Raw genomic sequence first — 15,646 nt, 5'->3', positions numbered from 1 at the left:
CAAAACAATGGGGAACAAGTTCAAGAGGTAACATCTATGGAGTCAACAGAGTATTAAAGTCCCCACCCAAACACAGAGACAAGCAAAGCTGACATTTAAAAAAAAAAAAAAAAAACTCTGTGGTCACATCATAAGACCCCTGCTGAGTATTGTGCTGTTGAGTCATGGGACAGAGATTGCTCGAGGCCCACATATGAGGCTAAAAGTGATCTTTACAGAAATCTGAAAAGCTAATATCCTGTTCTACAAAAACTGAACAAGCTGCTTATCCCATCAACTCACAATGCACAACTGACAGTTTCCTGTCCAGCAGGCCAATATCTTACCACAGCAGGGAATGACCCTGGGAATGGACAAATGGGAATTACCAGTGACATCCTAAAAGATAATTCTCAGTTATTCAATACTACACGGAAATACCCAGAAACAGAAACATTTCGACCTATGGCACTGTCATATTATCAAAAATAACATAACTAAAAATAAAACTTTTTTTGTTATATGAAGGTCACATTCAAACTGGCTTGTAAACTTTTTATCAGGCCTTTATCATTTATTCACTAATATCAAGTGGCCTTTATATATTTTTTCAACTGTCCTAGACCCATACATCAAATCATAAAATAGTAAAATACATAAAAACATAAAATACATAAATACATTAAAAAAAAAAAATATTACAATTTAAAACTATCATCATGTAGATAAAGAGTAAAAAAATATTAGCTATGAATTTAGTCGTAGCAAGCGAAAGAAGTGATTTCATTTTTTTTTTTTTTTTTAAGTATTTGTAATGTAATTTCCCTTAGTGCCAGTGTGAAATGACACTGGTGGAAAAAAATACATAATTTTCCTGTGTTGGACAAAAAGCACTTAGATGTAAAAACTCCTCCAACAGAACGACAATCTTCAAACAGGTGAAGGAAAAGGAAAACAGCAGAGGGATTGTAAGTGTACATTGCCCAAATTTGAACAGCTCAGTCTACTGGTTCTCTAATAGGGGAACAAAGCAGTAAAACTGAGAAGTCTGGGAGTCAAAGGATGCAGCAGGAAGTGGAGAAGTAGAGTAAAAGCAGGGGGTGTTAGCAGTGGAAAGAGGTTTGGGACATATTTAAAGTGATGAAGTGGCCAAGAATGTACCCTTGCTCAAACACAAAGTCTCTTTACCAATAATTCAAAGCCAATAAAACTGTGTGGGAAATAAAAGGCTAGGATTGTAAGGGCATTAAGTTCTTAGAATCAAATAAGCATGACAGACAAGCCTAAGAACACATTAGCTCCACAATTCAGACTCTCATTAATGCTATGCTACTATTGCCTCTGGACATGAAGACAAACATGAGATCAGGATAGGATCTGTTCAGAGAAGAGGGTTGATTTGTTTCAGCTGGGTTCTTTCATGTGAAACCGTCTCAGAAAATTGGCATTGAAATGCACGTGAATCGCTGGCTAGATAAGGACTCAGTATATATATATATATATATATATATATATATATAGTTTTTTTCATAGATATAGATTAAGTATAGATCCTCTCATGTTTGACAGAATTTATTGGGTTGTTTACTGCTGGGGTGCACATTTCTGTCACGCCACTGCAAACAATCGGCCTCAGACAACAATATGCAAATATGTGAATACCAGTGTTATCAAAAATGAAATTATTTAAATGCAATTAATTAACATATTAGTTCAGCAATATGTTCTTATGAAAACCCTGCAGACAACCCCAGACAAATAACATGCTTGATATCTTAATGGAATATGCCATTGTTTACACAATGCAAAACAACAACCAGAAATACTGTATGGGTTCAGAACAACCTGAGGGTGAGTAAATAATGATGAAATATCACTTTAAGTAAACCTGATATTAAGAATGAAAACCAGGAATAGAGAGAGAGAATAGAGTTACAAGCTAGAGATAACAAAACACCAGTTCTGTGTGACAGGAAATGCAGGTAATAATAATCAAGATAATCAAGACCTCTATGCAGACGAGGAAACCCATCCGAGAGATTTAACAATAATAAAAAAAAGGAAATTACTTTTCTCAGAAACTGACTCAACAACTTCCTCTTTCCAGGCATACTTATAGCCTCTCGAAATGATGCTACCATAGCAATATATCTTAATCATCCAGATGGGAAAACCTGATGACTTAAGTGGAATTTCCCAGGGTTATACAGACAAAGATACTATCTCAAGATCATAGGTCCAGTAAGTGGACTATTGATTAAACATGCATGCTTACGGAATATGACGTACATTAAAGGGATACTCCACCGTTTTTTCATATTAAACTATGTTATTCCCTTAACTAAGACGAGTTGATACATACCTCTCTCATCTCAGTGCGTTCACTTAATCGCTCTAGCGCGCGGTGACACTTTGAAAGCACTTAGCTTACCCCAGTATATTCAATGGTATCTAGCAGCAATGAATTTAGAAGTTACCAAACACATCAACGTTTTCCCTATTTAAAAACAGTTACACGAGTAGTTATACGACCAAGTATGGTGACACAAATTAAAACGTGGCGCTTTTCTAAGCGGGTTAAAAAGGATAACTATAATGTATGGCGGAGAGGATCAGGCGTGACTTTTTACTGCGCCGAGTCGAAGTACTTCCAAAAGTGCTATTCCGCCATACATTATAGTTATCCTTTTTACCCGCTTAGAAAAGCGCCACGTTTTATTTTGTGTCACCATACTTGGTCGTATAACTACTCGTGTAACTGTTTTTAAATAGGGAAAACGTTGATGTGGATATTTAATTTAATTTTATCAATCAATAAATTCCACTAGAAACAAACCTTGTTGTATTATTTTAATTTAATACAGTGAAGCTGCTTTGATACAATCTGTATTGTGAAAAGCGCTATACAAATATACTTGACTTGACGTGTTTGGTAACTTCTAAATTCATTGCTGCTAGATACCATTGAATATAGTGGGGTAAGCTAAGTGCTTTCAAAGTGTCACCGCACGCTAGAGCGATTAAGTGCACGCACTGAGATGAGAGAGGTATGTATCAACTCGTCTTAGTTAAGGGAATAACATAGTTTACAGTTTTTTTCAGTCGCTAACAAGCGTTTGTCCAACCAGTGTTCACATTTTCAAAACTCTAAACACAATTAGCACAGCATCAGTCTTTTGTGGCCATACCATTCACATATTTCTTGTATTTTTCACACAATATGCAGTCAGTGAACACATTTCCATAATGCTTAAATTTTCTTAACAGACAAGCTATACCTCCCAACAAAATTATAGAGTGTTTTTGTAGTATTTACAAATGTTAACACACAACATCCCACAACAGCAAAAACAATATTCCAAACCTTAGATACAGTATGGACTGCATTTATTTACCATTTACATGAAACTTTTACCATTTTTGTAAATTTCATGATTTTAGCAAAATGTGATTTTGATTGCTAGCAAAATGTGTTGCTTTTGAACAATGTCATGAAGAAACAAGCTTTTCGAGTCCATATGCATCTTCCTGTAATGATGCTGAAAATCCAGCTTTTCATCACAGGAATACTGTAAATTACATTTTACACATGACATACATATTTTTAAAAAGAAATCAGTTATTTCAAATTGTACTAATATTTTACAATATGAAAGTTTTTTTAAAAAAAACTCTGCTTCTGCAATGATATCAGTTCAAAAACAATATATCAGTGAGAGAGTCAAGGAGCTACAACGACAATATGTCCAGATATAGTGTACTGTATATTCAATTCAATGTCCAGTTCTATAAGCTTTGCACTTTGCAAGTAGGTAACCTACACAGTAATATGTTACAGTACAGTATAGTATACAGTGATGATATGATTTACATAAACTTTGTTTTGAGAGTTATGGAATTGGAGGCCAACCAGGCCCCTCATGAATTCACATAGATGAGGCAGGATTCAATCTGGCCAAAAGGTGTCGACCTGGACAAAATGTAATGTTTTTGCTGTTGTTTTTTTGTTCAGAATGCTCTTGTGTGTTTCATGGATATTTTTCTACTGTACCTCCTGTAGTAAACAGTAAAGGAATAAAAACTGATTTGCTTTTTACTGGAATGTTTATGAATGTGAACAGTACTGTACATGTGGACATACAGTTCCCAACCAAGAAATTTAGTGTAAAACGGTGGATTGCATGTTTTGCATGCAGATACCTGTAAAACTGAAACATAAAAGTCTATGCAGTTTTAGTAATGTCAACAATAGCCAGTATTTTGAAACCTGGTGTACTTTGATTGACTGCATGTACCTTGTGAAATGAAAACAAGTGTTATTCTTTGACAGAATAATTTCATTTTGAGTCAGATTTCCAGTGTTTTGGTAAAGTTAGTGTGTGCACAGAGAAACATGTGTTCTGTTTTGAAATGAAGAGTTAGTGTATATTTAACAAAATGTGTTTTTGAGAAGACAATTAACCATTTGGCCAATTGTGTTTTGTAGGTGTGAGTCTGTGTTAAGAGTTTTTAAGTAAAAAAATTATCTGAAGTATGGGTAAGCGCTTGTTAGCGATTGAAAAAAACTGTAATATGAAAAAAACGGTGGAGTATCCCTCCATATTGTGAAGCACAATATGTACGACTTTTGGATAAAAATATCCAAAAACCACTAGGACAATGTTATATATGTTACAACCAACACGTGCTACTCTGAATAAATGCTAATTAATAATCTGTTTGTAGGGAAGGTCATAAGCATCAACATAATTTTAAACCAATGAGTAAATAAAAACAGCAATGTAAGCACCTTTTGTGACTTTATATAAACACCAAAATAGACTCAAAACAAAGAAACATCATTCAAACAGTATTACAAAAACACCCAGCATACAAATATATATATATATATATATATATATATATATATATATATATATATATATATATACATACATACATATATATGATTCTGTATATGGGTTGAAGTTCCAGTAATATATGATTCAGTCTTTATAACGTTCACTGTTGTAGTAAGTTAAGCTTTGATGGTAAATGAAACCCAATGAAGTAGATGACCGTCATCAAACATATAGATTTCCCATCAAAGGAAGTCTGTAGCAGTAATCAAACTGTCCAATGTAGCTACATCCAACCATGAACCTCATAGTAGTACACAATATGGCAAAATCCCAACCAGGACCACAAAGTTGGCACAAATATTCATTCAACAGATACAGAAAAGTCCTTCTACAAAACACAAAATGCCTCCTGTTACTTATCTGCATTGAATCCACTATATTCAATAAGCACAAAGATAGTCTTTCACCAGTAAATAAAACATCAACATGATCATATACATTTTAATTACAGTTGAGCATGAAACAGAATGTTTCCCAACCAGGGCTGCGTTCCAGTCCAAAATTGTCATGCCCTTCACACGCTAACTTCCCTCCATCTCGTTCACCCAGATGTACGTCATTGCTTACGTTGCATGAGTGCCCACTACTGACGGAACCTTTGCAATAGGCTGAATTGGAACATGCTAAGCCCTTGATCACTCAGAATCCACTCGAAATTGTTTAATGCAGCATTTTATATGTATAAAGGTGTGCTTGAGTTGTTTAAATAGAAAATAATAATAATATATCATAGAGTTATTTGTGGTGGGGTAAATTAAACGCAATATGCGTTGACGTCACAATCGTGTTGCATTGTGGTATATGGAGCTGTCTTAAGTGTACATATGAAGTAGACTTGCTCCCTCGGTCAAAATCGAGGGAGCGAGGGTCTGTCCATATAAACTTCCCTCGTCCACTTCACGAAGTGGAACGCACTTCAAAATGGCGGCAGGGATTCAAGTCAAGTCACCTTCATTTATATAGCGCTTTTAACAATATGGATTGTTTCAAAGCAGCTTTACAGATATAATAGGAAATTATCGTAACAGATTGTTTAGGCTTTACAACAGCTCTAGGATAAAGTTGTTGTCCAGCTAAAGTTAGTTTTGATTGTTTGATTCACTTCCGTTGCGAAGATCATTAGTTATAAACTTAGGGGCTTCTAACACAACACCATTCTAACAGGAAAACCCTTAGCGCGCTCCGGCTGCCCATCTGTACAAAACAGAGAGACTAATATTAGCGTAGACGCCATCCTTCTTATGATGTAATAAGTACATCAGGATTTATGGGGAGTGTTCCTGCTTCCGGCTGACCTAAACTATGCAGCCTAACATTGAATTATAAAAGTCTATAATGTGTTATGTGTATGCTAGGTCAAAGAGATGTGTTTTTAGTCTAGATTTGAACTGACAGAGTGTGTCTGCTTCCCGGACAATGGTAGGAAGACTGTTCCAAAGTTTTGGTGCTGAATAGGAAAAGGATCTACCGCCAGCAGTCGATTTTGATATTCTAGATATTATCAACTGGCCGGAATTTTGAGATCACAATAGACATGGAGGACTATAATGTGTTAAGAGCTCGCTCAAGTACTGGGGAGCTAAACCATTTAGTGCTTTGTAAGTGATCAGCAATATTTTAAAAGCACCCTTAAAAGCAATCCACCCTTAAAAGCAATTTATGAAAATGAAATTCCTTCTTCCTGAATGCCTAGACATTAACCCTCTGATGGTCCGCGGGGTCTTTTTGACCCGCAAATGACTTTTGCTCAAATTAAAAAAAATGTTCCCTTTGTCCAAATGGTATGAAACCTTCTACGGCTCTTAACACTTTCTAGATCTACAAAAAAAATAAATAAAGTGGAATGATATCTGTTTTTATGTTAGCGTGACAAAATTTGTGACACTCGAGGTCCTCGGGGTCTCTGGAGACCCCGCAATCAAAATAGACAAAATTCATCATCAAAATCAGAAACAACGCAGAACACATCGACAGAAATGACAGAAATAAAGTGGCACACTTCCACCAATTCAAAAAGCATCCACAATGCTGAATTATTTTGCTCACAACAAGCGCGCACACACACACACACACAAACACACACACACACATATAGAGGAATACATTTTTGAGACTATAAAAACTGTTCTCTTATCATTTGTAAAATAAAATCATCCAAAATGCAGTACCACCACAAAAATAAATTGGTGACACTGACACATTGAAAAATGCACACACACACACACACACACACACACACACACACACACACACACACACACACACACACAGGAACATTTGTAAGGCTATAATTTGTCAAATAAAATCATCCAAAATGCAGTACCACCACAAAAATAAATTGGTGATACTGACACATTGAAAATGTAAACACACACACACACACACACACACACACACACACACACACACACACACACACACACACACACGCATACACACACAGGAACATTTGTAAGGCTATAATGTGTCAAATAAAATCATCCAAAATGCAGTACCACCACAAAAATAAATTGGTGATACTGACACATTGAAAAATGTGCACACACACACACACGCATACACACACACACGCACACACACACACACACACGCATACACACACACACACACACACACACGCATACACACACAGGAACATTTGTAAGGCTATAGTGTGTCAAATAAAATCATCCAAAATGCAGTACCACCACAAAAATAAATTGGTGACACTGACACATTGAAAAATGTGCACACACACACACACACACACACACACACACACACACAGGAACATTTGTAAGGCTATAGTGTGTCAAATAAAATCATCCAAAATGCAGTACCACCACAAAAATAAATTGGTGACACTGACACATTGAAAAATGTGCACACACACACACACACACACAAACACACACACACACACACACACACACACACACACACACACACACACACACACACACAGGAACATTTGTAAGGCTATAATGTGTCAAATAAAAAATCATCCAAAATGCAGTACCACCACAAAACTAAATTGGTGACACTGACACATTGAAAAATGTGCACAAACACACACACACACACACACACACACACACACACACACACACACACACACACACACACACACACACACACACACACACACACACACACAGGAACATTTGTAAGGCTATAATTTGTCAAATAAAATCATCCAAAATGCAGTACCACCACAAAAATAAATTGGTGATACTGACACATTGAAAATGTAAACACACACACACACACACACACACACACACACACACACACACACACACACGCGCGCGCATACACACACATAGGAACATTTGTAAGGCTATAATGTGTCAAATAAAATCATCCAAAATGCGGACCCACTACAAATATAAAGTGGTGTGGTGACACTGGCTCATCGACAATGTGTACTCACACACTCTCTCTCTCTTTATCTCTCAGACAGACACACACACACACACACATACACACACACACACACACAATTGAGTGTGTCTAGAATCTTGAATTAGATTAAAAATAAATGATTGAAATAAATGATAAAATCTTGATAAATGATAAAAAAGACTCCAACATTTCTCTTTATAACATTTTGTTCAGGTTTGATTCCAATCATAATGTAACATTATTGAAAAAACTGGGGGTTTTTTTGGTACAAAAAATGCTAAACAATGGCAAAAATATTTTATTTTTGTTATAATTGTGATTTTATAATATTTAGATATGAATCCAACTGAATCCAACTTGTGAAAAGATATCTTTCAGGTAGTCTAATAGCAAATAGCATATACTGGAGCTCTATAGCCATCTAGTGGTTAAAATTATTATTTTTTATTTTAAAACTGCATTTTCCAAAAAATGGGCATAAATGTTACATTAAACCATTTAAAATCATCCATGTTATCCCTACGAATGAAAGTTAGAAATCTGGGTCTTTTATAAAGTGAATTTTACATCAAATGCTGTTTTTTTGTAAAAAGGCTATTTAAATATTTATTTATTTATTTATTTATAGAAATTTAAAAAATATCATAAATTCTCCAAAAACTGCACAAATGTTGAGTAAAAACATTAACAAACAGAATAAAATTACATTTGTAAAAAAAAAACCTATTATCTTGTTACAAAATTAAATGTTATTGTCTGGGGTCTCTAGAGACCCCAAAGGACTCGAGTGTAGACATAAAAAAAGACCATCAGAGGGTTAAATTATAGGTTGTTAAGTTTCAAAAGGGTCCATCAAAATTATATAACCAGCCATTGTTTAAATATATTAAATAAATACAAATAACAGTCAAGAATTAAACTTATTTCTGTAGCTCTATTCCATCTTCTTAAAGAATGTTAATACCAATACAAATCCTTAATGACAAAGTGAAGTTGCATTGGGCATATTCTTGAACCACATACAGATTAGGGATGGGTCTCACAAGATGTGTTTTTTATTATGTAGCCTATTGAGGAAAATCAAAAATCAGCTCATTATGAGACAGAATAAGTAGAGGAATTTCAAGACACAACTTTTCCAATAAGGTTACAACAAACAGCTAAATATTTATATCACATTTTGTTTTATTAATATACTTTTAAATATGATAATGTTCAATACATTTTTTTTTATTATTATTTCTTTAGTTTTAAATAAGTCTTATGCTCACCAAGGTTGCATTCATTTGATCAAAAATACAATATTACAATTTTAATGAACAGTTTTCTATTTTAATATATTTTTTAAATATAATTTATTTCTTTGATGGCAAAGCTGCATTTTCAGTATCATTACTCCAGTCTTCAGTGTCAAATGAACCTTCAAATCATTATAATATGCTGATTTGGTGCTCAAGAAACATTTCTTATTATAATCTTAATATAATACATACAGTATATAATATAATGCAATATAATATTTATTATAGACGAATAATTAGGTCCCTGCATTTTGTTGTTCTCCAGACGGTTTTTGAACACAGGAGAACGAGTCTTGTGGGAACGACCCACTAAAAAATCCAGTCTATTGAAAGCAGCCTATGGGCTTCCTTAGTTCAGTTGTTCAGGCATAACGTCATTATTTCTGAAAATATCTAGTGGTGCACATTCCTACATACAATACCTTTATACTTCCGTTACTACCTCAAGCCATTTTTCATTCACACTCTGCAATTTTCAAGTCAGGAGATAAGCATGGGAGGAAAATGCAGGCCATGTGTATGTAGTTGCTGCTTGTGTGTGTGCAGTCATGGATTTGAGGAAACTGGTTGGAAGAAGTGTCAAGCTTGTGTGGCTAATCCCAGAACTGACAGTTTCTCAAGCACTTTGTAAAAAGTTCACCCCTTTCCTCCCCTCTCTTCCCAGAGACTTTCTTTCCAACCTGTACCTGGACTGACCTGGCTCTACCCAGCTGGGGCTCGACCCCAGATGCAGGTGAGAGAGAGAGATCAGAAGTGAGCAATAGACCCATTGTTCTGGACCCAGAGCCTGAGCCGTGACTGGGGGGAATGGGTGCGATAGGGGTAGGAATGCTCTAGGATGAACGCACATCAAAGAACTACAGGCAAAAAGGCCGGAGCGGGAGGCGTTCTGCGGACATGATTATAGGTACCGAACTCATTGGAGATAAGAAAGAATGAGAGGTTATTGTTGCGCTTGATAGGCACAGACATGAGATCAGTTTTGTAGTTTCACTTATTAATGGCAGATGTCAGTGAGAATGCAGAGGCCTGATCCCAGATCAGCATTACGGGGATTACAATCAAGATAATGTGAGGGAGCAAAGGCTTTCAAAACCGCCAACTGTGTTTTTCATTTCCTCTGCTGCCCTTCTATGGGAAAGAAAAGCCAAACTGTAATGTTTTACTTTATCCTCAACTCACAGACCATCACCTGCCAAGAAACATGTATGTGTGCCAACAGTAGTGGTACAGGTACCATTAAAACATTTTTGGTATACAAGACTAGATCAAAATACTGAATATAATGCAAACAGCAGAGCACAATTTTAATAGTACAAACATTTTTTTTGTGTTAGTAATTTCTTCTACAAAGATTTCTATTTGAAATAAAATACTCTTTCCAGTGGATTCTTCTATGGTTATCTTTATGTGAACAAATGTGAAGACCCCGTATAGTCTCCTAAAGATAAGATGCCATCACAAGGCTAAAAACCTAAATCCTCCAGCCACATCCATTTGTCTACACTAAAGCAATGGTGCCCCAAATACCCCTTAAAACGACCCTGAATGCAAACTACAGTAACAATGTCAGACTTTCATGGCCATAGAGCTTGTGTTAGATAACAGGAACTTCTTCACTCATACAAACACACAAAACATATGCAAACACACATTCAAAATCACTGCTGCTGGAGTTTCAGTGTTTTAGCCCAGTCTGGAAAGGGATAGTACAGTAAGATGTGACGCCTAGATGGGCATCACGTTCCTTGCACAACATAAATACTGTTTGCTCCAGTGTTGTGACCCAAAAGTCATCGCCATAACAACCCGGAAATTAACCATGAATGCTCTTCATCTTGGGGCAAGGTTTGCGTGATGTAACCAGGCTGTGCACCCCACATTCCTGGCCTGATACAGAGAAGCTTTGATGTGCTTTGAAACAGGGGGCCATTGTGCTAAAATCTGGCCTGCATTTTATCATCCATCACACACCAGAATACCAAGCCGTAGAGCCACAGGGGGTCATTACATAACGCGAAATAGCCTACACACAAATCCTGGACCTCTCAAAATTAAGAGCTTGCTAGTGATATCAATAATATCTATACCACCAAAATCTGCCAGACCCTGGAAAATGTATGATGCGATGTCTTTTCATCCCTGTCTCCATTGCACACACACCACTACAAGTAAGTAGATGATGGAGACAGACAGTCTCCAGCTCCTGTTGCTTTCTGCTATTGATTCCAGGGAGACACAGGGGTCAAACCAGAATGATGTCTTATGGCTCGTCTGGTGTCTGGTCAACTTGATTGACCAGAAGTTTCCCACCCACACTTCACCTACCTTTGGATATACATGCATCACTGAAGATTTCTGAAAGTCATTTTTACCACAGTGTCTTTTGAACCACATCTCAATTATGTATGTGTATTCATGTATTTGTTTATTTCTTTATGTATGTATGTACGTATGCATTTATTTATTTTTATATTTATTTATTGCACAAAGTGGTCTGCTTTCGGATAGCATTTTAGGTATCCTAAATACAAACAGTTTAAAGGAGAACTCCGGTCAATTTTAACCGAAAAAAACGACCGAAAACAGGAAATAAATACAGGTATGTGCGCTGGCCGAATTAACTTCATTTTTATTCATATCTTTCACATCTACTGCAGTCAGATTCACCCGTGTTAACTCTAAAGGAATCACTCACATGACCTGTGCTCTTGTAATGACACATCAAGGATGTTAAGAGGCTAAAAGCAGGTTTAAAACTTGCCCCATTTAAGTCAACAGGGTGCAAATTTTAAAAAGAGGATAACACGGTGTAGGCAACATCGTTTTTTGTCGTTGTTCTCATACTGACAGCACTCCAAATTTACAAAAAAAATGAGCTCAATGTTAAAATTGACCGGAGTTCTCCTTTAATAATATTTTCATACTTTTTGGAAATTTTCATAACACTAAAGCTTTATGACGCACACAAATATTATATTTACAAGTGATTTTTCTGTTTACAAGTTAAGTTTCAACTTGTGGATTGTTTTCTTCGCACATTTTATCCCTAGAGCACATTGACTCTACTGTCTCCTTGGTAAACAAATGCATGTGCACAAAAAAATCTATCTATCTATCTATCTATCTATCTATCTATCTATCTATCTATCTATCTATCTATCTATCTATCTATCTATCTATCTATCTATCTATCTATCTATCTATCTATCTATCTATCTATCTATCTATCTATCTATCTATCTATCTATCTATCTATCTCTGTCTTTTTTATCATAGTGAATGTCGAAAGTAATTTCTGACTGCTATTCTGGTGCTATTACGTTTAACATGACAATTGAAAGTCTCAACATTAGATTATGGTGTGTTTGGTGAAGAGCATAGCAGCATTGATGTAACTGAAACAACTTTTAAGCCCTGTTCGCACGGGATAAGTATTACCTGGTGACCTCTAGTCATTTGTAATAATTGCGGAGGTTGTCTGTGATCTTAATCTCGTGCGAATCTGCCATGTCTGTAATTTGTAAAAATTAAACAAGTAAAAATTCCCCCGCAAATGACCTACCATATTTCGCCAAACACCGACGTCCTGTGATAATATTAGTCCTGTGCGAATTGGCATCTCTGTGATTTGGCGGGGTCGCATATAATTTTTTCAAGGTTTTTGTTTCTTTCGCGTAGAATGGAGGCTGCGTTGGAGAGTTTTGATAGTATTTTGGGTGCTGGGTCATATATCGCTATAGGCTACACCATACAACTATACAATTTGCAGAAAGAAAAAGCTGAAAACCATCAGAAGAGCACAAACAAAAAGAATGAATAGATGGAGATGAATGACTAGCAGCATGCGGTAAGGAACATTCTTCTGTTTATGATATTTCATACAGCTAGACATATAACGACAATATATGTCCAAGCAATAGTATATTGACATCATATCCGGGAGATAAGTCAGTAAATTTGAGTAAAATCACAGGCTTCGCTTATCCCGTGCAAATTCAGATGTGGGTGGGTAATTTCTAAATCACACGTGGTCCCCAGATAATACTAATCCAGTGTGAATAGGGCTTTAGTTAACAAAAAGTACACAACAAATGACAACTGCACAAGTATAACAGTTGATATATAGTAGTCAGCGAACATCAAATGACCACATAAGAAGCAGAAAATGGCTAACAGCAATCTGTTAATAGCTAGTATGCTACATTTGTCCTTAGCCTGAGGGTGAGACAATCGAAATGCTTTGCCCCAACAAAGCATCTCTTTTAGCCAGCAAATGGTCATGCATCCATAAAGGAACAAAGAGGTTTGTTCTAGATATATATCACTCTTGTAATAATCTTTAATCATTTCCAGACACATCTACAGGTCTCTGTTCTGATAGTCTGACTGAATAACATCTGCTAGTGCTTTAGACAGATGCAGTGCTACCAGTTGACATCCTTTGGCGGGAAAGCAAGGTTGTATGTCTTAACTTGACTCGGATTTACAAAATCTGATAAACGTTTTTCATAACCTTTAATAAGATTTTTCACTTTGATAAATTGGTGAGAAACAAATATTGAAAACATTAACTGAATATCCTAATATTGGAAACAGCCATTTATAACATTATCATACCATATCATATTCTTTCTTTTTTTTAACATACAGTTTTGCTTTCCATTCTGTATAATTTTTTCATCGCTTAACGTAGGCTATGATAATAAAACTTGAGATGATGTGGACTTACCTGCTCTGTCTTTCTCAGAAAGTACAGCAGAGGTCTGAAAGAAAGTAAATAAAGAAAAAATTATTATTTTGCAAATGACAAGGAAATACAATAAGATTAAAAATAGTTCACCCAAAAATAATTTACTCACCTTCAAGTTATTCCAAACCTATATGAATTTATTTCTTCTTTTTTTCCCGGCTGAACACAAAAGAAGAGATTTTGAAGAAGGGTAACCACTTCCATAGTATGGAGAAAAAAAATACCATAAAAAGTCAATGGCAAATGGTCTGTTTGGTTACCGAAATTCTTCAAAATATCATCTTTTGATTTTAATTTTTTGGGTGAACTAAATTCAGATGTTTTATGAATTCATATTTCACTTTTCATCAGGATCCAGGAAAGACTAATACAACAGTTCAGTTTCACAATATAACTCTATAAACATTACGCATTTCAAACAAAGCCAGTATAAACTAGCCTACCACCTGCCGCCCTGTGAGTAAAACACTGTGTGTGTTTGTGTATGTGTTCATGCCCACCAAGTGCAGCTGGCCAAGAAATAAGGCCATTTGTGTAGCCTCTTCAACCTTGAAAACACCCTCCTCCTTATGAACCAGATACAAGATACCCCCCAACACACACACACACACACACACACACACACACACACACACACACACACACACACACACACACACACACACACACACACACACACACACACACACACACACACACACACACACACACACACACACACACACACGTTTTCATGTTTAATTGGGACTTTCCATGGACAATGATTTTTATACTGTACAAACGGTATATTCTACCCCTTTACACTAACCCTATACACCTAAACCTATCACAGAAAAAAAAAATCACTTAGTATGATTTATGATTTAGAATAATGTAGGGTTTACCAGGCCACACACACACACACACACACACACACACACACACACACACACACACACACACACACACACACACACACACACACACAATTGTTATACTGTACAAACTGTATATTCTATCCCTCAACCCTAAACCAGCCCTTAACACAAAATGTTCTGCATTTTTACATTTTCAAAAAAACATAATTTAGTTGGATTTATAAGCTGTTTTCCTCAGGGGGACCAAAAAATGTGCCCACAAGGACAAGGATTTTTGATATTACCATCTTTGTGGGGACATTTTTTCCTCATAACGTAGGGTTTACCAGGACCACACATACGCACGCGCGCACACACACACACACACACACACACACACACACACACACACACACACACACACACACACACACACACACACACACACACACAGATGAGAGAGAGAGAGAGAGAGAGAGAGAGAGAGAGAGA

General features: G+C 36.1%; 1 protein-coding gene across 3 annotated transcripts in view; it reads right to left on the bottom strand.

Annotated features, from left to right (window-relative positions):
- The window catches only part of dlc1 (DLC1 Rho GTPase activating protein), a 126,974-nt gene that overhangs the window by 73,143 nt on the left and 38,185 nt on the right, over nucleotides 1–15,646 (bottom strand). For all 3 annotated transcript variants that reach the window (XM_079898694.1, XM_079898692.1, XM_079898693.1), the window contains one exon: nucleotides 14,298–14,331. In XM_079898694.1, coding sequence (XP_079754820.1) covers nucleotides 14,298–14,331 — 34 coding nt within the window. The remainder of the gene's footprint in view (nucleotides 1–14,297; nucleotides 14,332–15,646) is intronic.

The sequence above is a fragment of the Squalius cephalus genome (assembly GCF_949319135.1).
Source record: "Squalius cephalus genome assembly, chromosome: 2".
Classification (NCBI taxonomy): Eukaryota; Metazoa; Chordata; class Actinopteri; order Cypriniformes; family Leuciscidae; genus Squalius; species Squalius cephalus.
The sequence above is the reverse complement of the archived record's forward strand: the minus strand, read 5'-3'. Positions and strand labels throughout refer to the sequence as shown.